Source organism: Dysidea avara, chromosome 3 (assembly GCF_963678975.1).
Source record: "Dysidea avara chromosome 3, odDysAvar1.4, whole genome shotgun sequence".
NCBI lineage: Eukaryota > Metazoa > Porifera > Demospongiae > Dictyoceratida > Dysideidae > Dysidea > Dysidea avara.
In genome coordinates, this window is record NC_089274.1 from 43,378,561 (window position 1) to 43,405,869 (window position 27,309).

Consider the following 27,309-nt stretch of genomic DNA (forward strand, 5'->3'; position numbering starts at 1 on the left):
TATGGTAGGTAGGCAACCTGATAAACAGGGTCAGCCTTGTTGCAGATTTGCACCAACACATTCATGTACAGTGGGGAATCACAAGGTGTCCTAGTTATTACTATAATAGCTACATGCATAATAAACTTGTACACTACATTTCCTGTTCACAATGAAGCACTTCAGCTGGTATAACTACATATAATAATCTTGAAATGCTATTTTACACGTTTATGGTTAGCTATAGGCTGTTGGAAACTACAGGTTTACTGTTAAACTATGCTGGCAAAAAATACCCTGACAAAGCTGTCATTTTAGTTATGAGGAGTGTCTCATGTTATATAATAAACTAAAAGACAGCTGAAACATTGTGAGGCCATACAAACCACTTCATCTGCTTTCTTTCTATATAATGCAACTGAGATGCAAACTTTTGAGCACACATGCATATACTTTTACTGAATATATGTAATAATTATTATGCATATGACAATGAGTGGCCTTACCCCTGTAAGGGGTAAGGCCACTCATTGTCATATGGCCTTTGTCATGCTTTTGGCCTTTGTTATAATGGCACATATAAAAGAAAATCCCTTTATCATCTGATGCTAGTATCACATGACACATGCATGTTTTCATCTACACCAAACACAGCATGTAGCTATGTATATACAGCAGTGCATGCCTTGCTGTCACAACTGCATTATAAAATTCATCGACATGTGCAATATTACTGTTTATTTTGCAGTAAAGGTTATAGGTAATCAAAATGTATCTTGTACATACTTGCTTATCAAACTGATCACAAATTAATCCAACTGTTGTACCCTGTAGTCTCAGTGTGGCCCCACAATATATGCTCAAGCATATCATTCATTATTTTTTGTAACTAGTACACAAAGTACAATCCACTTGAATGCTTCCATGTTTGATGGCACTACATGTAAATGAGTCAGTCAATTAAAGTGCATAACATGGTGATTATTGTGATGTTATGGTAAAGGTTCTATTCTTTGGGATTTCCCTCTAACATAATTGTGGCACACTTTATGCACATGATGAGACTTGATGCCTCCTCAAAATCAGTTGAGATTGCACACTGCACTGTTTGCTTGATACTAGCTAACAGGTAAGCATATGCATCTGTCCACCTGACCTCCATATGTGCAGTTACTGCCATACTAAGCTATACATTTGAAAGTATGAAACATGTGATATACATGTGATATACATGATACACAAATGTACACATATTACATAATTACTTTATTTTCAGTTAGTGGAGCAGCATAGAGTACATAAATATGGTCCAGTGTTTTGTGCACTTTGTGAGAAAAGCATCAAACTTAGCACATAGACTGTGCTCCCAATGACATTTACTTTTGGATATAGTGCCATCACATATTTGACCTTTGGTGACCTTTATGGCCATTTTTACATTGAATTTGTCTTAAACTCCCTGAGGCATTATTTTTACACCGTTAAATGTGGTTTCAAATTAGAGGTCTTGTTTAAAGAAACAACTCAGTTTTTATTTGAAGTCTTCAAAGAATTTATGACTAAAAATGATCATAACTCTGGAATGGAATGAGCTATTGACTTCAAACAAAAGTCAAGTCTTTAATTTGGGTGATATTTTAACAGTGTAAAAATAATGCCTCAGGGAGACAAAGACAAAAATGGCAACTTTTCAGCATAAAAATGGCTGCAAAGGTCAGCAAAGGTCAAGTCTGCAATGGCACTGTATCAAAAAAATTAATGTCACTAGGAGTACAACTGACTTGGAAAGTTTTATGCTTTTCTCACAAACTAAATGACGCAACTTTCACACTATGCTGCTCTACTATTTGGAGTGTTTTTTATATTAATTTTATTTCAATTCATTTCTTTTGAGAAACAGACTCATTCATAGTAGCTAGATCAAACTGTTCAGAAACTTCCTCAAGGTTGGCATAGCTGATGGACACAAAGCTGTCTGAAGAATACCCTATTCATTAGATAGCAAATCTCTGTAAGATGGGACCACAATGACCATTATGGGTATGACTATAGCGACTACAACTTTAAAATACAATAGTCTAGCCATTTCTCAATAGTTGTATAATTGAAATGATGAATTCATGAAGTGTAGTAAATTGAATCTATAGCAGTGTAGTTGAATCTCATTATTAGTCACTAATAAGTAGACACCTTCTATAGAGGTGTCATGACTTCATCAATAAGACCACTCATTATGGTGATCATGTCAAGTATGTCCCAAGCACAGCTTAGGTGTAATTCATGACCTCATAAATAAGACCACCTCAATATAGTGACCATGTCAAGTAGGTCCTGAACATAGCTAAGGTGTATTTATGACCTCGTAACCACCTTATTAAGCTATTTAAAAAAATTAATAAAAATTTCAAAAGGAAGTAGGGGTTGATATAATATACATGCTACAAAAAGTAAGGAAACAAGCTCAAAAATGTTACAACTGAAATGAGAAACGATCCAGCAGTAAAAAGTAAGGAAACAAGATTAGATGACTACTTGCTAAAATGAGACACACTTTAATCCCTACTTTTGGCTAATTTGATGGTCTCATTTCAAGATGTTAGCCAAAAGTAGGGATTAAAGTGTGTCTCATTTTAGCAAGTAGTCATCTAATCTTGTTTCCTTACTTTTACTGCTGGATCATTTCTCATTTCAGCTGTAACATTTTTGAGCTTGTTTCCTTACTTTTTGTAGCATGTATATCAACCCTTTTACTTCCTTTTGAAATTTTTAATTTTTTAAAATAGCTAGTATAGCTAGAGTAATGTGAGAAATTGAAATTGACAATAATAAAAGATGCACATACAGACAGTAGCCATGTAGCTAGCTACGTAGTTCCAGCTGAAACTGCATAGCTTGTTGTAAGCAATTAATTCAGAATCAACCTATGCTTAGTGTCACAGTGTGGCATCAGTATAGTTAGTAATGGCATCGGTGTATATAGTTAGTAAAAGTAACATAACAATTTAAATGTCTGTTAGAAAAGTGACCTTTAATTTTTAGTCGGGTGATAATAGGGCCACCCAATTTTTGATTCAGAAGGTTGCCATTGATGTTCAACGTGGTAATGCTGCTTCTGTAATGGCATCATCCCAGGACTGGGCAGAGTTTGCCTCTCTGCCCACTGTTTAAGCGTTTATTGTTGATTTATAGTACGTTACTAATCCAAAAAAAAAAAAAAAAATTATTTTTTAATAATGAATTAATTGGTAAGGTAGCTAATTAGTGACCGCAGGCGCTGAGGGTCACACTGATGCATTGGCCTGATGTGGTAAAAGTCCCTTGAAGGTTACATCATTGACAAGGCTAAGAATATTAATAAATAGAGCTGGTCTGATCAGATTGTGAAAAGCAGCTATTGCCAGTATTGATACTGCGGATGCTGAATAGATTTGGAGCCGACGTCCGTAAATTGAGTCGCGAGTTGTGTTGAGTGCACTAAAATTTGGCCCGGAAAGACTGAACTGTGTAATTTAGCTCCTAGACTGCATGTCAACACCGCTGGAATATGCCTGGACACCAAATCTATTTACAAGGAGGAGGGGAGGTTCATGAAGGACTGAAATGTACATATTGTCGACTGGTGTTGAAGGACCCCATACAAACCAGTGAGACCGGACATCGATTCTGTAAAGATTGCTTTGAAGACGCAAAGTTAGTTTGGTTGCATAATCATGCCCCACTGACTGCGACTGTGTGCAAGAGTATAAGTCAGAAATGTACTGAGGATCGGATACATTAGGCCACTCCAAATAGATTCTCTGATTCCCGTTCACCGCCCGCATCTGGTCCAGCTCTAAATATTCCATTATTCCGTATTCTTCCGGTTATTCTTGTATTTGTACAGGCTCAGTAAAAGCCATCTTGCAACAGTGTCAGCTCACGTGTCAGCAGTGCTATCAAGTCAGCACAAATTCACGTTTGTGGTATTTAGTAAAATCCAAATTTTATTTCTTTTAAACAAATTTGCAGATTAAAATTTAGCATTATGATGTTTTCACCATTCACCAATTTTATCAAAATAAGTTATGTTGATACGACATACCTAAATTAAATAGTCTAATTGTATTTTTAAAAATAAGTTTTTAAAATATGGCTTAAAAAACGAAGGAACAAGCTTAAGCATGCTTTAAAGCAGCTTTTTATGGTTGTGCTAGGCAAATAATAGCTTGAATTTGGAGTGGCCTTAAGTAGCAGATCCAAGTTTTTTTTTCTGCGGCTTCCGATCTGGCTGGTCATAGCGAGATTCAGGCAAATAATGTTTATATATGTGAGTAGTGGTTCAAGTAAAATCCAAGTATTATTGCCATATTTTAAAAACTTATTTTAAAAAATACAATTAGACTATATAATTTAGGTATGTCGTATCAACATAACTTATTTTGATAAAATTTGTGAATGGTGAAATCATAATAATGACATCATAATGCTAAATTTTAATCTGCAAATTTGTTTAAAAAAAATAAAATTTGGATTTTACTTGAACCTCTCACATATATAATATTCGGATTTGCAAAGGTATATTCATAACAAAGGAATACTCTAATAGAGCAGTAAATAGAACAATCACATTTTGTATTTTTTTAATTTACCTGTACCTAAAATTGTATCTCAGACCTTAATTTTTCCTGGGGGAACCATGATGGTAATCAAACTTCACATAGCTCCACCTCTTCACTAATCTTGATACTATGCTAGCAGACATTGACAGCGGAAAAGGGGGGACTAGGGGGCTGAAGCCCCCCTCGGTCTGTTGATGGGGGGCTAACCTCCCCTCAGAATGATATCACGCTGAAATTATCCTTCTTGGAGTGGGGCTGAAAATCGTAAAAGATTGAGATACTCTAATAGAGCAGTCACTCTAATAAAGTAGTCACAGTATTAGAGCAGTGTTTAGTGGCCTATGTAAGGAAGTTTATCAGCTATAAATGTGTCGCTGGTGAGGTGGGCAACTATTGTCAGCTGGCTGTGACCTTTTTTTTTTTTGGTCTCACCTTACCAAACCAGAGACAGTGTAATGCCTCAGTTCATTTATCCACCCCTGGTCAGCCCCCCACCCCCCATATCAACTACTTCCTCCGCCACTGCTAGCAGAAACAAGTAGAAGCATGCAGCCTATAATTATCATACAATTCCTAATAATTATATGTTTAAATTTAGAGATTTTTGATGAAAATTTTTACCAGATTTAATCTCAGAATACAATTTCCTGGGGAATACCCCAGGCCCCCTAGAAATAAATGTGCATACAACGGAATGGAAACCAAATTCCTGGAGCCACTCTTGGCTAATGTACATATGGAGCTCTACATATATGACATCCAAGTGATGACATCATAAGACCCCATCATAAGATGACTCTGTGAGCTGCTGGTTATATTGGACTGTGCACAATGAGCAGCTGTTGCCTGTGGGCGGGTTGAAATGCAACTGGTAATTAGCTACATGCATAAAACATATCTCCAACTGAATAATCAGTTATAGTTATGTAGTTGTTACAAGTGAGCTTGCTTTTTACTGTATCTTGGCCCCTTATTACTTCTCCAGGTAGTTTGGTTACATCGACATGGTTGCTGCTTGCTCAATGGCCTCCTTGATACTTTTAAATTGCTTATTATAATTACATACATGACACCTTTGGTATATAGCTATGCTGCTACCATTGTAGCTATTGCTGGTATATATTATACCATTAAATGGTAATACCCGGCTCCTGGTGCTTCTCTCTTTTTCTTGACTTGTGTTACTACTACTATTGTTTATCACTTGCACTGCCTCCTCTTTCATGTCATATACAGTTGTAGCAGCATAGTGAATGTTATTGCTGTCAGTCATTCTGCACTGTGTACGTAGTTCTATTGTACTAGTCCTGTTGACTGCTATTTAGCAGTATTTATTTCACCTACAAATACTTGTACGATTTTAATATTCATAAGGTATGTGTATGGTATATACCAGTATGGCTATATTCTTCCATTAAATTGTGTTGCAAATAATGTCATAGTAGTTATAGCTATTATCTGTGTTAACTGGTTGATATGAACATGCACGACTATATACATTATGATGTTGTCGTCAAATATTGATCCATGCCATCTAGTCACATTTGCATGTCACACTTTTTGTCATGCGGATAGTAACTTTAAGCTTGTTGTTTTGAGGGTACTATGCACGATGCACAAATATTCTATGAACCCTAATAAGAAGAATGTACAGTGCAAAGTCCCCTTAGACTCCTCCATGAAATTGTTTGTTGTGTTTATTAGTTATCACACAAGTGATTGTATAAAGGCATTCTTGTAATTTTTTTCAAAATGAACTTGTTCTAATGCCACACCGCTTTACCACCTAGAGACATGTGGGACTATGAAATATGTGGGAGTGCATCCAAAAAGGGGAACAAAGGTGTATGTCCACAAGGAAGAAGGCTATTGACTAGCTCTAGTAAAGGGATCCATTAATGAGGATAAAATTTATACATAGTAAAATGCTTTAGAACTTTAATCCTAACAAATTTTATGGAATATTCTATCACCATTTTCAATGGAAGGCTACACAGTCACTGAAGTTGGTCAGCCGCAACTAGTGTTTGCATGCATGTAGCTATTTGCATGTAGCATTTGTCTTATAGCATGGTAATGTAACAATTGTATACTGGTAATAGTAGTATAATGGTACTGTAATAGTGGTAATTTTCTTAGGTTGACTACCATACAATACAAAAAGTTTGTGAGAGAAAATTTTGGTGAATGTGGCAAACTGACTTCAATTTGACAATAGTCTCTTGTAAATTTCTAGCAAACCTTATAGAGAGAATATAGTACGACTTGCAAAAATACTAGAGTTAAATCAACAAAATTTTCTCCCACCAAAATTTGTACAAATTGGTTATAAATCATAAACCAATTAAATGTCATGCGTGTTTTACAAAAACAATTCTGCTGAATCTGCTCTATATATACATGTATCTTTGCATTAAACTTGCCATAGGCACAAATGCAAACTTTTTATAACAAACTTGGTGAAGCCAGTTGTTTGGCATGAAAACTGCTTCGATAGCAAGACAATTTTCTGACCCAAACTGCAGTTGTCTGTGAAAATTGTAGCGCCAACTGCACACTATCACATATAAACTTAAAAGCCAATTAAATTTTTAATAACGGTTTACATTTGTATGTCTACGTATAGTACAATATGGCACCAAAAGTTATGATTCACATAAGTTTGAAAGAGTATGCAAATTTTATGTTCCACATGACTTGTTTTTGCAAGACTAGCCACAGCATGAACTAAGCTAAATGTACATTATTATTGCTTTAGACATTCAACCAGTCAAGTTGATCCTAGTGACACTGTAAGTGCTAATTGTATGCAATATATAATATGTCACTCATCACACATTATGTGCATGAGGTCAGTCTTTATTATTGTACTGATAGGCATGGCCTGATTGTGCTATTAAGAAAGAGATCAATAGCTTACGTGTTGTTTGTGAAAACTTTGAAAATGGATGTGAATGGAAGGGACTATTCAAGGAGTTAAATGTAGGTCATTTCATTTACCATATGTGAACACCTTACCATTCCCCTATTCAACAGGATCAACACTTGTCAAGTTGTCAGTACATTACAGTGGAGTGTAGGAACACTGGATGTGGTGATAGAGTATTACTGTCTAAACTAGAAGATCACTTGAAGAATAAGTGTCCACAACGACTAGTGAAGTGTAAGAATTGCGGCAAGAAGCTATTGTTTAAAGATCAAGAGGTGAGGGAGAGCCACATACATCATATTGGACTATACTGCATGGATCAAAATGGTTTCAACAGGCACATGATGATAACTGCCCCAATGCTTTGAGAAGCTGTCATCTCTGCCAGCAGTAGATGCCAGCACTTAAGGTAATGATTATTGTAGAGTTACAATGAACTATGTTACATTGTAATGTATTATTGTAGTTTACTGATCATGTGATGAGGGAGTGTACCTGGATCAGGTGTCCTTGTAGTGGTGAAGAGGATGTGTCGTTTGAGGTTGGTGATGTAGTGAGTATTATAGACAGTGCAAGGAGGGGTGGGTGGGGACTAGGAAGCTAAAGTCCTTCTCTCGATTGGCTGAAAGGGGTTTATCCTTCCCTTAGACTGAAATTGTAATTCCAGAAGCACAGTTAAAATTGATATACTCTAATAGAACATCTAAACATCCTAATGGACCAGTCAAAGTGCTTCATAGCAGTGTGTTCCTAATAGCTTATAACTAACACCTCTTCCCTGGGATTGAATCACTCACCTCTCAATCTGAGAGTAGTGTATTTCCCACTGTACCAAGTTTCTCCAAGTGTCTGCAGGCTCTTATGCACTGTATTGAAAACTGAAAGCTGTATAGTTAGTAGTCATAGTAACACTAAAAACTTTATTATTGACTGCAGATAGCCTAACAAACTCTGTTTTAAAAAAAAATTTGTGGCCACACAATGTTGTTGTTATAGTTGAAATGCTATGAATTGTAATTGGTAGATTGGTAAGTTGGTATAGGTCAGTCAGTCAGCCGGTCTGTTTGTAGGTTGGGTGATCAGTTATAATGCAATTCTTCTGTAGTGAGCTTTCACATATGTCACAGGATGTCACAGGATTGCACATGTGACCAACACTAAGTGTGATCTTGCAACTGCAGAAATTCCACAGTCCATATAATTTGTAGGCAGGTTGTATTTGGTAGTGGTAGTAAGTTTTTCTTGGCCCAGTCATGGATTTTTCTCCTTTCTCCAACTTTTCAAACACACTTGATATAACATCTTTAAACAGACTGTAGGACCAGGTGTCCTACAGACCTTCAGCACTTGTGCTGTAAAGCTTTAAAAATTATAAAACATCAGTCAATTCTTTTTTGATTTTATCAACTTATTTGTACCATCTTGGGAATATACATGATATGATATATACCCGTAGTATCAAGAGTTATACATACTCTTGATAGTATGCATAAGACTTTTCAGTTTTCTTTTTTATTCTACTTGGCAAACATATTGCCATCAATGGCTAATGGTTGTATAGTCTTTACACATGCACGTGTACACTATTATTATCCAGATGTAAATAACTTACTCAGTTACTTCAGTTCACTGCTTCACTGCACACACTTTATACTGGTACATAAAATTGCTTATGTTCCTTAGCTACATCTACAGTATGCACTAGTACATGACTGTGATATAGGCTTTTTAAGGGCATAGAACACAGGAGATACTAGCACTGTATACGGAATGGACGCTGTCCGCGAATCATTTCACTTGGCGGACCGAGGCGGACTGTATACGGGTGTAAACCCGTGCGGTGCCCGCCTAATGGCTTCCTCCACTACGCGGATACAACGCCTATACCCGCAAAGCAACTTATTCTACAACGCGGACAAGACGGAAGTAACGGGTAGATAATTATAGTAGCTACAGGCTCCCACAATGATGTATCTATAGGGCTAAAACCACAGATTCAGAATTATAGCCCATGCGCGTTATAGCTTGAGGCCTGCACTCACTACTGTCCACTTTACCAGTCAGGTACTGGAAGGTGAACATTGGATGCAAAACCTGTACGAAATGCTTATCACGAGCCTGGACACATAGAGGCCAATGAACGACTGATAAGAAAAATCGGGAGTATCGATGCCGGAGTTTAGGTATTAATGGTGAAACTGGAGCCTGGGCACTTGAAAGCAGGCGACCACTGTGTCTCGGTGCTGGAAACACTTTGCACATGATGCATCAGCTAGCATGAGACCCCTCCTCGCCACAGATTATACCCCAGCACTCGTGTTTAGTGGCAAGTACCGCGGGTGCGGTTACCATTAGCTGCAAGAGTGCCAGACCTGCAGTTCTGTGGCATATTATGGCACAATATACCTACATCAACTTTTTAAAGCTAGCCCCACCCCCGGAATCCCGATACACCTACTGGGGATTTGACCATCTACATCCTGGAGCTTTTGATGGTGGCGGTCAAAAATCATTTTGATAAATTAATTCCCCTCAGAAACCCCCTTTTGAGGTGGGAATATAGTGGGGTTTTAGCTTCAGTACTGGGAAATTTGACACTAGACCTTCTCAAATCTGCTGTATTCCCCACCCTACCTGGAGTGGGACATGAATAGTACATTGAAGTTTGGTAGAACTCACCATAAAAGCTGTCATATTAACAAATACTTGAATTGGAGCTATGACATCATGGGAAGTGTGGCTTCATGGACCAAGTAACTAAACTAACTTCGTAACAGTATACATCCCCCCTTCTTCAATAAGACACTCAGAACATTGTTTGTCATGCATTAATCAATTATAAATTATTATACTTCTTTCATTCGTGTTTCCCGTTTATGGTATGTACTGTCCAACTTGACAGCAGCTCATTGTTATAGGCTAGCTTCAATCATATGGCAAAGTTGTTAGCCCAGTTGCATACCTTTACCACGTCCAGTATGTGCATAGACAGGTGACATATATAATTATTATGACGATAACTTCACTGTGACAGTTCATTTAGCCTGCAAACAGAAACAAACAACTCAATATGTAGTAGTTTCAATAGCCGTATGTGTCCAACTCAGCAAAATCCTCGTATGTGTCCAACTCAGCAAAATCCTCGTATGTGTCCAACTCAGCAAAATCCTCATATGTGTCCAACTCAGCAAAATCCTCGGCATATCACAAAGCACCACTGCTGGACCTGTATAAGTGTTGTATATGTACAATTCATTAATTATCAAACCTGACAAACACATAATGGACAAATCACATGCTGGAAGGAATGATGTGGCGGACACGGCTTTACAATACAATCATTGTTATACAATTGCTTTACTTTCAGCAGGTAGTACATATGAATAATAGTTAGCATATTATACAGTTACTGTGGGCTTTTCCCACCACCCCTGCATACCATCCCACAATTCAGCTCCATTTCACAGTTTTAACTATGCCACTAATACAAGCTTGGAGTTCCACATGCCAGACAAGTGGGCAGTTTAAATCTTGCTACACAGTCACAACATTAAAGAATACTTATAAGCATTTGATCTGATTAATGCACAGTAAAGAGGAAATTGTTCATTTTCAATATCAGTGGATATATAATTAACATCTTGCAGAGGAGGCTGGTCATGCTACATCAAACATCTTATGGTCTCCAAAATTGTTCAAACCATTCAACTGTGATGCTAAAAATTATTGAATTTAATTATTTTAAAAGGACTCTGGGAACCATAGATTATGGTTCCCAGAACCCTACTCAACACTTGTTTGGCTTTCGTAACTAATAAACAAATGCTACGAACATTATGCATACCCACTTAAAAGTGTCAAAGGACTCCATATGGACGATGATATTTTCAGTGCCCCGTTTGGTCCTGCAGGCAATGTCGTAGAGCTATGACACATGGCGAACCATGAGCTCCTCCGGTTTAGGGTAGTAAAGATCAATCACCCTATCTCATACACACTTATGTTAATCCAGTTTGGTAAATCAACTAAGTACTTACACACACACACACACAGACGCACACCCACACACCAGGAATATGGCAGGAAACACCAACAAAATAGTTATGAGAAATCTTGATAGCTGAGATTTCTGAAAACTTTCATGTTTTCAAAGCTGCAAACAGTGAGCTGCGTACCCACTGATTTTTCCTGTCTAAAGATGGGACATCTTGACAGGACATGCCAACAAAAGATGGGACATCTTGATGGCTGAAAATCATGAGTACAGAGCTAAAGCTTGTACCGTTTTGCAACTGCGAACATCGTAATAACATTGATATTGATAAACAGTTACGTACCCACTGATTTTTCCTGCCTAAAGATGGGACATCTTGACAGGACTTGCCAACAAAAGATGGGACATCTTGATGGCTGAAAATCATGAGTACAGAGCTAAAGCTTGTATGGCTTTGAAACTGCGAACACCGTAATAACATATTGATAAACAGCTACGTACCCACTGATTTTTCCTGACTAAAGATGGGACATCTTGACAGGACTTTCCAACAAAAGATGGGACATCTTGATGGCTGAAATCATGAGTACAGAGCTATAGCTTGTACCGTTTTGCAACTGCGAACATTGTAATAACATTGACATTGATAAACAGCTACGTACCCACTGATTTTTCCTGCCTAAAGATGGGACATCTTGACAAGACTTGCCAACAAAAGATGGGACATCTTGATGGCTGAAAATCATGAGTACACAGCCAAAGCTTGTACGGCTTTGAAACTGAAAACACCGTAATAACACTGATATTGATAAACAGCTACGTGCTCACTGATTTTTCCTGCCTAAAGATGGGACATCTTGACAAGACTTGCCAACAAAAGATGGGACATCTTGATGGCTGAAAATCATGAGTACACAGCCAAAGCTTGTACGGCTTTGAAACTGAAAACACCGTAATAACACTGATATTGATAAACAGCTACGTGCTCACTGATTTTTCCTGCCTAAAGATGGGACATCTTGACAGGACTTGCCAACAAAAGATGGGACATCTTGATGGCTGAAAATCATGAGTACAGAGCTAAAGCTTGTACGGCTTTGAAACTGCGAACACCGTAATAACACTGATATTGATAAACAGCTATGTACCCACTGATTTTTCCTGCCTAAAGATGGGACGTCTTGACAGGACTTGCCAACAAAAGATGGGACATCTTGATGGCTGAAAATCATGAGTACAGAGCTAAAGCTTGCAGTTTATAAAACTGTGAGCATTGTAATAACATAAAATGAGATATCTTGAAAGCTAAAAACCATGAGTACAAAGTTAATTTGTATATTATCAAACATAGAATGTCTTTGAAGTGGCCTATTTTCTTCATTGCTTTACAGATACATATATGGAATTACGATGTGGGTTAGGTTTACACCTCTTGAGTTCACCAAAGACTTAAATACAGGTCGGCTCACCATTTTTTTGTTCTAGTGAGGGTACGGAGAGTATACTATCTAACAGGATATCTCGTCGGATGTGTCAGTCACTCTGAGGATAGCTACATGTTAGCCGCTAGCTCAGTACGTCGGTAACGAAGAGATGGTTGTTTCTTCCGTTTATCGTCCAATACTTGAACACAATACAGTAGCAGAATGATAGGTACCACACGAGGTCTAAAGATTGTTCTGGAATTATTTTAACAGATGCGCACCTTTTAACTGGTGGAGGCGTGCGCACAACAAACCATCTTTGATCATCAAAATCACGTGCGGCTTCTTTTTGACGGAAGTGATTGGATACTGACGCTAAGCAGTCTAACGCAGCCGGATTGTTGAAGAAAACTAGGGTTAAACATGGCGCAACATTGGCGCTACTCAATACCAATGATTGCGACGATACTTTCATGGAATTTGGGGGTTTTTGGGTGCTTGGCAGCTGAGACGTAATGGCGCTTGACTGAGCAGATCTAGATGTGAAGGATACCATCGTGTCAAACACCTCAGATTGTTTTCGCCAATCGATACGGTGAAATACGTATTGTTTTTAATAACTGTTTTATGTATTATAACAGACATTCCGGGTAGAGAGAACTACCGTCCTAGTCTGCTTTCTTCTGTTAGAACACTAAGCTGTGTGATGGTATGTACTCTTTGGTAAGTATAGTTGTGTTTTGGTTGGTAAGCCATGACTGTTTTGTAGTGTAGTCGCAGTTTATTGCACCGTGCCCTTAGTGGATGATTTCAGCCCAATATCTGCTATGTTGCTGGGATGCAATCGTACCGTGGGCTGTTTGGCTGTCGTAAGGATTTTAGTTACCTACTATTCAAATTCATGGTAAGACTTGTTTTAGTGTAGCTTGATATAATTTAATGTGTTTCTCTGTGTACCAGTTGTCTAGCCAGCTTTCCAACAGTAGTTCAGTGCTATCAAATGATTTTGCCTTTATCTTTTAGGATTTCCTACAAGATATTTTACAGCATTAGCATCTCAATGGAATTTCCTTGCCACTACTTGCAATAAGCTGTCAAGTACTCAATAACTGAAACACCAGAGACTGTTAACAGAATCCTATGGCATTAAGCCAGTCTTTGGAAGCCAGATTGTTGCAAGCTGATCGTAGCAGTATGATGACCCCTCTGGCACATGATGGCAGACATCAACCACAAAACAAACTCTTTACCTTACCCAGAAACTTCTAATGGATATTCCACTTTCTGCTAACGTCAAAGTCAACTTGTAAACAGTGGTAGCTGATGGACACGTGACTATGGTACGTGCTGATAGTGTGTAACTATTTTCTTTCCATTATGTATAGGCTTTTTCCAGGTGTTGTCGTGTTTGCAACAAAGAACTATTCACACAAGTAGTGTTCACATCTGGTACTTTGGCATGTGCTAGGTTAGTGTATAGTAATGTGCAGTTTGTGATACACTGTAATGTATGTTTTTCTTCAGGTTGAACTTGCTTTGCTTCGAACAGTTATTCAAGGTACATGTGTAGTGTGTAGCTGCATCATCTTACTTTTGTTATTGACAGAACTGGAACGTTGGAGTGCATGGAGCTAAGAATGTTATGTAAAAGAATGAACAAGACATTTTTATTTTTATTGTGGAATTTATGCATTTTAAATTATGCTCTCACGTGACAAAAACTGAATTCATTATCGGACACAGCGGCCCGCGCGTAGGATCCAGCGTGACCCTTTAGGCTCATTGGTGGACATCGGATAGGTGCTTACGGAGAACTAGGCGGTTTATTGATGGCACCGTACGGATTTCATCGCGGGTGAGACGCGTACATCCGCGTACAAGTGGTCCCAAACGGGGTACTAACAGTAGTCCGCGTACGCCTACGCGGATAACCGCATCTCAACCGTCTGCTCCCACTATGCGGTGTCTAATCCCCTTGGTACGTTGTCCGCAATCAAGGTGCGTTATTCCTGTGGAATTTTCTAGAATTTATACATAATCCATGCAAAAAGAACTAAGCTGTGTGTGGCCTTCAAAAATTGAAAAAGCTGTGAAATCAAGGCGGTGGCCAAGAAATGACTGCAATGACATTAATACCAAATTAAACTTGGCATTAATAGCATTGCAGGATCTCTCGGCCACCACTTCACAACTTGTTTCATCTGGGCTTTTGAATGCCGCACCATTTTTGCAGCTTGGCTGTTTTTGCACAGATTTCACTTTTTTATATTAATTTTTTTGTATCTACCAAAGCTGGCTAGCTAGCTAGCTATATACTGACTTTGGGGTCTTATGTACAATGATAATTAATTGATTATGGAAGACAGAAGTTACAATTGACTTATATTGTATTATATATTTGTTGCAATACTGTGCATTATGAGCACTTCTATTTACAATTCACATAGAATGTTCCAAAACAATCTCAAATTTCCGCTGAAAGATCTTACTACTGAGTAGGTTTTTCATTTATATATAAGGTAGAAATTAACAGTTGACAACAGTGGTTTAATGGTGAAGTGTTTGGAAGTAAGGTGTTTCTGGCTCAAATCCTGGTCAACTTTTTCTGACATTTTTCATGTACTTTTTACTTCTTGGTGACTGTTCTATTAGAGTATTTTGAACCCATGATTTTATGCCACATTGGTTTTCTCCTTGTAACTGTAAACTTAAAAAGAATGAGCTATGATAGTCAACCAATTTCCAGTTATTTTTATAAGTGATTTGCTCTGTAGGCATAACAAAAAATCTATTTTTATGCAAATAATGATCCATTAACAGATTTGCACCAGTCTTAGTATGTAAATTTGCTTGTACTTATTGTATATCAAATTTCTAAGTGATAGAGGTAGACATTTATTATGAGTTTTGGTGTGTGTGCATAAAAGGAGAAAAATGAATAATCTTTAAGAAAAAACAAAGAAAACACAACAAAACTTTGGCCATTCATATTTGCTGGTGTGATTTCAATTAAATTTGGTGTGTTATCTGACATACATTGCAGGCAGCTATAGTGCAAAAATGGTGTGCTTTGGGGAGAAGGGAATGTGGAGCTATGTATGCAGTTTCAGTGAAAACCAAGTTTTCTTTCTTCCATTTTACTTGGCCACACAACACACCACCGTGTGTCTTGAGTTTGTTAATGACAACAAAATTTGAGGGAGAATTTTTAATGGTAATTGTTATACAACTGCTACTAAGTTCTAGCTATGTACCATACTCTGTGCTTTATGACAGAGTACTAGAAAATTCAGTCATGAACTAAGTCTTTCTGAGTTAGCTTTTCTAATAAGCAGAACAGCTTTGAAAAGTAGAAAAATTATTTTTGCTTACTACTTAACTGTTTGTCTATTACCATGCACAGGTTGAAGACACAGAATACCATGAGCACCTACTGGACACCAACAAGTTAGCCAGTCACTTACAACCATTACTGGTCCAGTTCTCCAAGATGAGTCAGTCAGTAGAGAAGATGACCAATGATTACCAACTGGTCACCAGCAGAATTGAACTACTGGAGACTAAGTGTGATGATCTGGAGAGGAAGAACCAAACCTTACAAAAGGAAAACATTGCAAACAAAATGCTGATCAAGGAGTTGGCCATAAAGGTGGAAGAAAAGAAACACATATCAGCAGAAGTGACCAAGGCTCAAGTTGGTAAGGTTGTATGTGTTACTGATGACAGGCTTTCTAATTTGGAGCAAAATTATGGCAAGCTGTTCACTGATGTTGCTACTGCTAAGAATTCCATGACTCAAAGCTGTGCTCAAATTGAAGTGATCAGTGGTGAAATTGAGAAGATCAAGAGAGATTATTCTATGCAAAGTTCAAGGAGTGGAGAACTGGTGCCATACAACAATTCTTATCCACTGGATTATATCAAACAAGTTGAAGAAAAGGTGCTGGAAGTTGAATGTACTGTAAATGCCCTCAATCTTCACCATTCAGAACTAGAGTTACAATTACAAGCATCTCTTGCCAGTACACACAATGGAGCTTTTCTCTGGCGTATACCAGAAATGAGGAGGAGAATTCGTGATGCTAAAATTGGTCGAATCACCAGCATCTACTCACCACCATTCTATACAGGAAGAAATGGTTACAAGATTTGCATCAGAGCTTATCTTAATGGTGATGGCACTGGAGAAGGAACACATCTTTCAATCTTCTTTGTTTTGATGAGGGGTGAGTATGATCCATTACTTCAGTAGCACAAAGTGAGCTTGATTATTGTTGATCAGGATCAAAAGAAGCATTTGGTGCAGACCTTCAAGCCCAACATACAATCAAGCAGTTTCCAGAGGCCAAAATCAGATATGAATGTTGCCAGTGGTTGTCCAGAATTTGCTAAACTGCTAATCCTTGATAACCCAAGTTATGTCAAAGATGATGTGATGTATATTAAAGCTGTTGTGAACACTTCCAACATATTGCATCCATAAAGACTCAAACTGTAACTAAAATTGAGCTACATTATTTCAATATAATATTATATGCACCACATAACTGCACAGGTAGGTACAATTATACAAATGGATTTTATGCCACCATCACTGTCCTGTTGATAAGCTGCCAAAGATGGCCATGCTTGTCCCAAAAGGGACAGCAAGAAAAACCATATCAAGTTCCAGCCAGTAAGTTGCACCTATAGACTGCCAATTCTCCCTTGCTATTAAACCACCTTAGACACACCTGACACTGCACAACATCTCTCTGCTCATTCACAGTCATGTAAACACTTGTGCCTCTTCTTGTCTCTCTCTCAATTTTCTACTACACACTTCACACATTACATTATTTGCCGATGGCTGAACTTGAGCTGCCTGAGTCTCATCTTGTTGAGCTACTATGACACAACTCTCTCCAATCTGCGCTGGATCTTGAAGCCTCCTCATACTACTTGTTCTCATCTACACCAATGTAGGCTAAGTCCTTACGGATAACATCCCTTCACCTTTTCTTTTGACCACATCTAGGTTGGGGCTCAGACAACCAACTAAACAAAACACTCTTTGGCATCCTGTTGTCTGCAATTCTTGCCAGACGACCAAGCCATTCTAGTTGTTTCATTCTACAATTGTCTCCCACCCTCTCCTCACTTCTGCCATTGTGATGTGCTCAGACCACTGCTGTCTGTTGGAGATTTCCCAGAATCATCCTAGTTCAATTTTCTATTGTGACTCATCAAAGGGATGCAGCACTCTGCACCATATTCTTGCTAACTTGCTGGTATGCACATACAGCAGCCTCAGCACCAGACCTTGATGATGCCAGGAGAACACCATCGTCAGCAAGTAAACACTCAGTCAACCACCTTATCATAGCATTCCTAGTGTATCTTCTGAACTGCCGCTGGTCTTACATATAATGAACTGTAAAGCCTGTACTTTCTACTCCCTCTATTCTAGCAAGCCATCTTTATACTACTAAGCAAGTATACAAATTAAACAGAACCGGAGCCATACAACAATCTTGTCTCAACCCATTCTGCACACTGATCTCATTTAAATCCACTCCATCTAACCTAATTTTGGCCTTTGTATCTTCATGAAATGATCTAATTAAGTTAACCAATGGCTGGGGCATACCTACGTAACTTGTTTAAAGCTAACCACAATGCTTCCCTTGAAACTGAATCATATCCTTCTTCAGTTCAATGAAGATAGAGAAGGCTTTTGATCTATGTTCCCATGGCAACAAAAACATGTCTGCAACTTCTACTCTTTCTAAAGCCACACTGTGATTCTGGTGATACATCTTCAGCCAACTTCTGTAATCTCTCTTGTATAACTCTAGCCCCCAACTTTCCCACTACATTCAACAAACAAATACCTCTCTGTCAGTTATCACAGGTAATAAGGTCACCCTTCCTAGAAATATAGCATCCCGTCAGCCATTAGGAACATGATCCTCTCTCCACACATCATGCACTAGCTCAAGCAATGTGTTTAAAAATTCACCCTGACTACAAGTAGCCTTCAACATCTCTGGTAGTAGCTATACTTGATTCACCAGCAGACTTTCCATTACCAATTCTACGTACTGCACTATAGAGTTCTTCTACTGAGCCTGGATGCTATATACTGATGGTAATTCCTCCATTTCAGTTCTGATTGGTCTCTATCTCACTTCACCTAGTTCATCTACACAAAACTCAACTTGAATATTAAGTGCCTCCTCCGTCTCCCTTTCTGCTCTTAACACTGGAAGAACACATTTCCTTCTTCATCCTTCACCATACTAGATCTCACTTGAATCCCGGCATACCTCTTCTACCCCTCTGAATACCTCTAATACACCTCCATTATGCTTTACCCTTGTGTATCCCTCTCTCTGTTTCTTCAGCCTTACACAAAAGTCATCCCTCCATAGCTAGCCTTATGGCTCTCCATGCATCACTATGAGCAACAACAAACTTATGCTTATCTATCTTCTCACTTGTGCTCAGCCACAAACTATACAATTTGTTTCTCTTCTCAATCAATGGTCTGATCATTGTAACACTATCCTGTAGCTGAAACCAATCAGGCTGTCTCCTGTCCAAAGTCTGCTCTAGCCACTTCACTGCACCTTTGAAAGTGCACCACTTTTATTGAATGGTGCCATCATCATTCCATTTTGTCCCTAAAAACTCATCTACTGTCATCAAATATCTGCCCTTAGCTGTCAACTCTCCTTAGTCATCTATACACTTGAAGACTTGAAACACCTCACCTCTTCACATTAACCTTTAATTGAGTTCTTCTAAAATACCTCTTACTACCAACTACAAACTTTGCCTTCAATAACCTGTGATCACTATTACAACCAGCTCCACGCATAACAGACACATCTAAACATTTTCTCTGGTAGTCCATTGTGAATCGTGATCACATAATCAATACAATGCCACTTCTGTGATTTAGGATGTTGCCAAATTTGTTTGTATGCAGAAATGTAAGTGTATCATAAGAAAGCACATGCAGCCTTCTACCACACAGAAATCAATCTAAATCTCCACACTTTCCATTGACTACCTCCAGCCCTCCAGGCTTTTACTGCTGGTCCTCATAGAACTAGAGCTACACCTTCTCTTCTTTGATGACTCCCTAGGCACTGCCCTTCCTGATGATAAAACAACACAGTCTCCCACTATATACATTTCTGCCTCAAACCACTTGGTCTTTTGTAGTCCTGCTAAATCTACATGATACAATACTTCTTTTACTCCTCTGTAACAGATTCAGCACTTTGTGTAGCAGTTTCAATTGAACCTTCTACATCTAGCAAAGTTCTGACATTCCAAGATGCAAATACTAACAGAAAAGATGGCTCCACCTCTGCAGGGGAACATGCAATTTTGGTATGATAAGAGTGATACCATCAGTTGGCACCCTGTGCTCAAAACCACAAAACTCCAAGCTGTAAATCAGCTTTAGCTAGTTCACACTAAACTGTATGAACTGTGCAGGGGTTACCACAAGGAGGCACTGAGTTTAATGTAGCTTTTAAAATACTGACCCCCACTACGCACTCACACATACACACACACATTATAACCTTATTGACAATAACAGGGTCCTGAGTCTAAAGAACTGGATCTAGCACAAACTTAACTTAAACAGCATTGCTGGTGCAGAGTCACACACACACACACACACACACACACACACACACACACACACACACACACACACACACACACACATGTACACATGTATGCATGTAATAGTTATAAACAAAGCTAGTCTAGTTACATAGATAGCTCAATGAATTAACTATAGATGGCACTGAAGTTTTAGTATATCTTAGCTAGGGGTGGGGAACACTGGCTTCAAGTGATCTACACCTACACATGACATTACTTTTGATATCAAAATTGTACCCACTGACTGTTCTATGTGAGTGTCTTGATCATTTTGAAACAATTAGAAATTAATTTCTATGTGTCACGTGATCTTATTTTTTCTTTTATTGATTAAAAATCTGGGTTGGTCGGGCCCGAGCAACAACTTTTCAAATAGGTGTGGCCTAACAATCATGAAATTAATGGAATTATTCACAGTTATTCTATAATGTATGATCTATTAGAATCTTTGATTTGATATATGTGATCGGATTTCATATAACCAGGCTTCCACACACACAAAATAAAACTTACGTTTTTACCAGAAATGGATTACCGGTCTAATATTCCACACTGTGCTTCCTTGAGGACTGGCAAGGCTGGTTTCTGTAGCAGCTTTCTTCCAACCCTGTCAAGGCCATGAGTGGGAGATTGGCGCCATTAAATGGCCATGGCTTTGTGATAATGGTGTGTAGTGAGCTGGTACTTCACAGAGAGCTCGCCAATAGTGTTCTCAGTCAATTTGAAGTGATTTGAGAGCCATGGAGGGCCATGGAGAGCCCAAACTTGGCCTCTGGATTCCATTTGTCTTCTTACTTCATTTTATACTCTTATATTAAGCCCACCTACCACCCTCCCACCCTGCCACCCTACCACCTGTGATATTATTACCCGATCGAAAAAAGCTGCCCAAAACAGGGCAAATTTTGAAATTTATACACCCACTCAGTGATAGCTAGTAAATAGATGAATAATTGGTGCAAATTTTGCTTGCACAGCTGTAGGCACTGGGAAGTTATTACACAATGATTACTTAAAGTCGCCATATCTCCTAACAAAGCTTTGTGCATCGAAGCCTTGTTTTGTCGAATTCAGTCACATATACCTTGTTTTCAGTGCTTTTTGGCTACTGATTTAGCTACATGATGCCTCAGGGAGATTATAGAATTAAGCAAAAACAAGTCACCAGAGGATATACCGGATAGAAGTGATTCAGTCTGTGATGCCTTTTGGACTTACATAAGGCCTTCAACTCATTGGATCACTGTATTTTGCTCAGAAACCTTTCACAATTAGGCCTTTCCAAGACTGTAATGAAATGGTTTGCTGACTACTTGACTGCTAGATATCATCGCATCAAACATGGCTGCCAGTTTTCTGATGAAGGAGGAATCCCTCAAGGGAGTACCTTGGACCCTTTACTTTTCCTAGTGTACATGATATACCTTCCACCATCCCTGAGGGAGTTTTATTGCAATATGCAGATGATACCACTCTCATTTTGCTCTGGGCCTACTTCTGCTCAGGTTGCTGCAACACTGAACTACGCATATCAACTAATGCACTTGTCAATTTCATGCCCCACCCCCACCCCCAGGGGGGTGGGGGAATACAGGGGATTTGAAAAATCGTGGTGTCAATTTCCCCACTACTGGGGCAAAATTGGCTGTCAAATCCCCACTATGTCCCCACCCCCATAGTAGGGGATTTGACAACACCTCAAGGATGACTAAGCGTATATTTCATGCATGCAACTATAGTAATAAACCTGCCCTGTAGCTAGTAAAATTATAGCAAGTGCGATTTTTATTGTTTAGAAATGCAACTACCAAAAATCGGTCTGTGAATTGGACAACTGTCAATTGCCCCAGGGGTGGGGACAAGAAGCAATGTCAAATCCCCACCTGGGGTGTGGGGACGCCCGGGGGTGGGGGGGTGGGGCATGAAATTGACAAGTGCATAAAACTAATAAACACTTGGCTTGTGGACAATCGAATGCAGCTCAATGCAGGTAGGTCTTGTGTTATGTGTTTTGTTTACTTCATCAGAAGTTATCTCATTCATTGCCCGATATTACAATCAACAACATTATTTTAAAAGCTACAGGCACTCAAAAATATCTGGGGCTAATTTTGATTGCTGGTTGACTTGGAAAGATCATGTTGCCAAGGTTTGTAAAAAATGTCCTATTACCTTTATCTAGTGAACTCTAACCAGCGGGTGCTCCCTGCAGAGCTTATTAAGCTCCTTTGGAGTCACTTGTTTTGTCTCATTTAAATTATGCTCTTCTAGCTTGGGGCACATCATTACACCAGGGGTACATGGAACGTATTTAGCGGCTGGTTCGACTAATTTTCAATCTCCGGATGAAATTCTACCAGCTTGATGTATTTTGCTGCATCTGTGCTATGTACAGTGAGTATACCTCTGTCCGAGGTATTCCACTTTCCCTCCTGGAAATCACACCACCTATGGCATCAGAACTCCAGTGTATTTTGCAAATTCTACCCGTTGTCATTTGTCCTTCACTCAAAAATCATCAAGTCATTTTTAAATGTGGAATTCTGTTCCATGAGAGCTAAAGAAAATTAGCACATACAACAATTTTTACATAGCATTTTTACTATCCAATCTGTAAACTTAATCTCTGTTTTTTTGTTCTTGTTTTTGTTTTGTTTTGTGTAGATTGTGTTGTCCTGCTTACTTAATTGTCCTTGTATCTGTATGTGTTTTATTTTGTTACTCCAACAAGGAAGAACGGCTTTGCCAATTGTTGAGAGATTAAAATAATTATCAATCAATCACCAATAAAGGTCAACCATCATGGAAAAAAGTTATAATATGATACTACAAGTTGTATTATAAGTTTTACACTATACCACATATACTATACCACATATACTATCAAATTAAAGATCTCTACGCTGTTTCCTTACCACAATTGGTGGCTGAATGAAATCATTAACTAGCTAGAACATTCTAAGGAAATTACATTCTAATGTGACCTATTGTCTAGCTATTAAAAAAATTTGTCCTCCTGAGCATTGGAGCAATGCAGGGATGGTGGAGCAGGCAAAGGACTGTAGGGACTAACTTTGACAATGAAAACACAAGCATATACACTGAACGGTGGTGGATCCAGAGGGGGACACAGGAGCACATACCCCCTCCAAAAAATTCCATACAAAAGATCAGGATACTCTAATAAAGTAGTCAGTTAAATACTCTAATAGAACAGTCTAGAATTTTTTTTTGCAAATAAAATAGCTGAGCTCATACCTGTCACTGAACCCTACATGCTGCTCGTGATTGATGTGGATCACTTAGAAAGGATTTATTACTACTCTGCATCAAAAATTTTAGTCCTGATACATGTAAAATATCTATAGCTTACCTTTGCTTTATATTATCTACCTACTTTCCTGGCCATGTTAGCTACATCCCTTATAAAACTCTGTATCCGCCCCTGCTGAGCCAGTATGGATGTCATTTATGATGGTCCTCAGGAAAAAATCATATTTTAGGAGTTCTGAGACAATATTTAGACAATTTCACTAGTAGTTACTTACAAAGATGACAGAGAGAGAAACAACCATTAATGGAATGATGAAAACATTGTACAAATTAACAGATGTACAAAGTAACAAATGTGGGTGAGTTAGGGACCCGCCGATTATGCTGGCATAATTATGAGCATAATAAGTGCCTGAAAGCATTGAGCATAATGCTAGTATAATAGGTAGAATATTTGTGTAATAGTATGAATTCTTGCTTATCAAAGTAGCTATCACAGAAAGATCGATATACTCTAATAGAACAGTCAGTAACTCTAATAGAACAATCATATAGCTGACTGTTCTATTAGAGTATATCGATCTTTTCTATGATATACATTTTGACAAGTAAGTTTGTGCTTCAGCCACTTATTATTTATCCATAAACTGGAAATTATTAGCAGAGCATGAGAACTGAGGCATAAATAATTGGGCACAATTTGAGCATAATAGGTAAGTATTGAGCATAAATTTAAGCATAATAGGTAAATTTTTGAGCAGTGCAGCATAGCATAATAGGTAAAATTAAGAGCATAATCGGCGAGTCCCTAAGGTGAGTCCTCGGATAATGCAACCACAAGCATGACCTAAAAAGGCCTGTGAGGCATGGCAAGGGTGTAGTCATACAAAAAATAAGTAGTTACAGATTCAGTAACTGGATTCAGCCACTCTTTATATTTTCTTGCCAGAAATATCCTCTTTGAGGATAGAATACTCTGGTGGGCAGCATCATCTAAGCAGATGACTTTTTGACTGTAATATATAGCAGGGTTTGAAAATTTGATGAAAAATCCCAGTAGAGGCTGGTTGATAATGACCAAGTGCTGAAAGTTCAATGGTTTCATAGCAACTTGAGAAGTATAGTTGATCAAATTCTGCCAATAATTGCAATATTCAACCTTGGATTGTTTCCTATTGTGTGCTGATATTGCATGATGGATAGAGCCTAGGACATGTTAATTTAGCAATAGAAGCACCTTGTGAGTTGTAAACAACAATGTCTGGCTGATATGGAGTTGGTAGAATAGAGGGTGGAATGGTAGCTTGAGATGCTTCATAGGCTTGGTGGTTGTCCAAGTCGGCAAACACAGCCAAGTGAAAAAATTGTTCACGTTGATAAAAGCACCAAACTTGGTACAACATTTGCTTAATTCATACTATTTCCATTAAAATTAACAATCATATCATGTTCAAAGAACCCGAAAAGTAGAATCAATAGAAAATATATTAAGGAAGCCATAAAAGTACTAATACATCTGAATAAACAAGTTATATCCAAAAGCTGATCAAGGTCCAGGTCATTAGCTTACTATGTTAAGAAGCACAAAGGTTCATGGTATACAAAGCCATAGATGTGCAATATATTATTTCTATTGGATTGTGCCTGTACTTTTAACACTGAAATATTGGCTCCATTAGAAGTGTTTAAAAACAGGTTATTTTATCACATTTTGATTTTTTTGATTGCACCTGTAAATTTGAAGTACATTCATGTGATTTAAGCTAAAATGAAGATTTTAATCCACTTGCATAGTTTCCAGACTAGCTAGAAATGGGCTTACAACCTACATTAAGGGGGTGTGCTACTAATTCCTATGGCTTCACACACAAAATCTTGGCTGTGCTTGCTTTCCATCCCCTTTTGCATCAGTTGTGTTTGTGGTAATTAAAAATCACCATCTCCAGTTAGAAGTACTGACTTTATGACTCAGTTTAGTATTTTAGACCTAAAGAATGAGAATTCTACAAATTTTGGATCTAGTCTCACAGTTTTAATTCTACGCTTCTTAGACTTTGTTATCTGCTACCTATTAGTATGTTTGTAACAAAATATGGAAGTAATTTTTTGAAGTATTTTATCAATTGAGCTATTGAACTCTTTAAATTTTCTATGAAAAATAGTTATTTCCTCTTTTAAAGCCATAGTAGTCATTCCTAAAATCTTTTTCCATACTTTTAAAGATAATGTTATTACAAGCCACTGCAAGAATTTTTGGGGAGTTTCACAATTAGCTATATATAGGAGGAGAATCAATTTTAGTATTAAAATTACAGTGTTTTGTAACCACGCCATAATTTGTACATATTTCATCAATCAGATTTGCACTAAACAGAAGTTCAATGTCTCAACTACAACATGTGTTATTCATCAAGTGGAGAACAGTTGGTTTTACAGCTTCATATAAAACACATAATCTTATTCACAGAAGCCATAGGACATAGTTGCTTGCCCCCTTAAAAGTTTCAAAACATGCTCTAAGGCAATGATTTTGACGTACACCATATCTCAAATGATTTAGTATACCTTACTCAGCTTTCATAGAAAATTTGGTGCTTTTATCACAAAGTGAACAATTTTATCAAAATTTGCTGCTTAGCTGCTCTACTAACATGACAAATGGGCAATTGTTTGAGCATAATATAGTTGTCAGAATAATATTATTATAAAGAACTGATAAGTGTAATGTTGCTGAGTCAATGTGACAGGGCAGCCATTTAATTATGCTGTTGTAGGTCCACCTCCACAAATTGACAGTAGTGGGTAGAGTATCAGAAGCAGCTCAATAAAAAGATAGCTAACCAGGATGAAAACCTGCCAGAAGTGGAGCTTTCCAGTTCAGCGAGTCACCAAACTTGGATTGGACAGTTAGCTCCTGAAGCCAGGAATCAGAAGTAGCACTGACACAAGGAAGCAGACTGAGTTTGTTCTATTAGAGTGGTTGACTTTTAGAGTATATCATCAATTTTTTATTATCATTGAAGGTGGAGGGGAGGGGGGGTTGCCCAAACTTCCCATTTCTACTGTCTATGTAAAAACATCATGTACACCAGATTGTGTGCAGTGGTCTGATGTGTATTAAACCATACATATAGGCCACTGATTATTAATTTAATTGTTTCGATCCCTTGCCTGTTGCTATGTCTCACTGCCTAAATTTGGTCAGTTTTCACCATTATTCCATCATAATGATGCATAATGATTATATTATAGAAGTTATAAACTAACTTGCTTACATCACTAGGCATAAAGGAAGATGGGCTGAAGACTAACCCCAATGTCAGGGGAAGTGGTTTTAATAATTGTCCCTTTCACTTCTAATATCAGTATGATGGTGATCAATAATACTCTAATAGAGCATACAAGTAGCTAACTAATAAAACAGTCAGGTGCATGTATGATTGT

At 38.1% G+C, this 27,309-nt stretch overlaps 1 protein-coding gene and 1 pseudogene across 2 annotated transcripts; both read left to right on the forward strand.

Annotated features, from left to right (window-relative positions):
• Positions 1-3,326: 3,326 nt before the first annotated feature.
• Positions 3,327-26,852, forward strand: LOC136251106 (TNF receptor-associated factor 2-like). 2 transcript variants are annotated; one of them, XM_066043491.1, is made up of 10 exons: positions 3,327-3,669; positions 7,336-7,369; positions 7,455-7,559; positions 7,614-7,781; positions 7,844-7,915; positions 7,973-13,647; positions 13,694-13,828; positions 13,948-14,392; positions 14,449-14,482; positions 14,531-14,650. In XM_066043491.1, exons 1-5 carry the CDS (start codon positions 3,524-3,526, stop codon positions 7,898-7,900), a joined length of 510 nt encoding a protein of 169 aa, XP_065899563.1. In that variant the 5' UTR covers positions 3,327-3,523; the 3' UTR covers positions 7,901-7,915; positions 7,973-13,647; positions 13,694-13,828; positions 13,948-14,392; positions 14,449-14,482; positions 14,531-14,650. The 2 variants fall into 2 exon arrangements, with proteins under 2 accessions (XP_065899563.1, XP_065899564.1); XM_066043492.1 differs by lacking the exons at positions 13,694-13,828; positions 13,948-14,392; positions 14,449-14,482; positions 14,531-14,650 and adding an exon at positions 26,640-26,852 and having other exon boundaries at positions 7,973-8,047.
• LOC136251105 (TNF receptor-associated factor 2-like) lies at positions 14,765-17,457 on the forward strand (annotated as a pseudogene).
• Positions 26,853-27,309: the final 457 nt, after the last annotated feature.

What these genes read in the sequence shown, in the direction of transcription:
- LOC136251106 (XM_066043492.1), top strand. Translation starts at nt 3,524, where the DNA reads ATGCCTGGACACCAAATCTATTTACAAGGAGGAGGGGAGGTTCATGAA. An exon ending in GATTGCTTTGAAGACGCAAA is followed by an intron (nt 3,670 to 7,335) that starts GTTAGTTTGGTT and finishes TTATTGCTTTAG; the next exon opens with ACATTCAACCAGTCAAGTTG. An exon ending in AAGTTGATCCTAGTGACACT is followed by an intron (nt 7,370 to 7,454) that starts GTAAGTGCTAAT and finishes TTGTACTGATAG; the next exon opens with GCATGGCCTGATTGTGCTAT.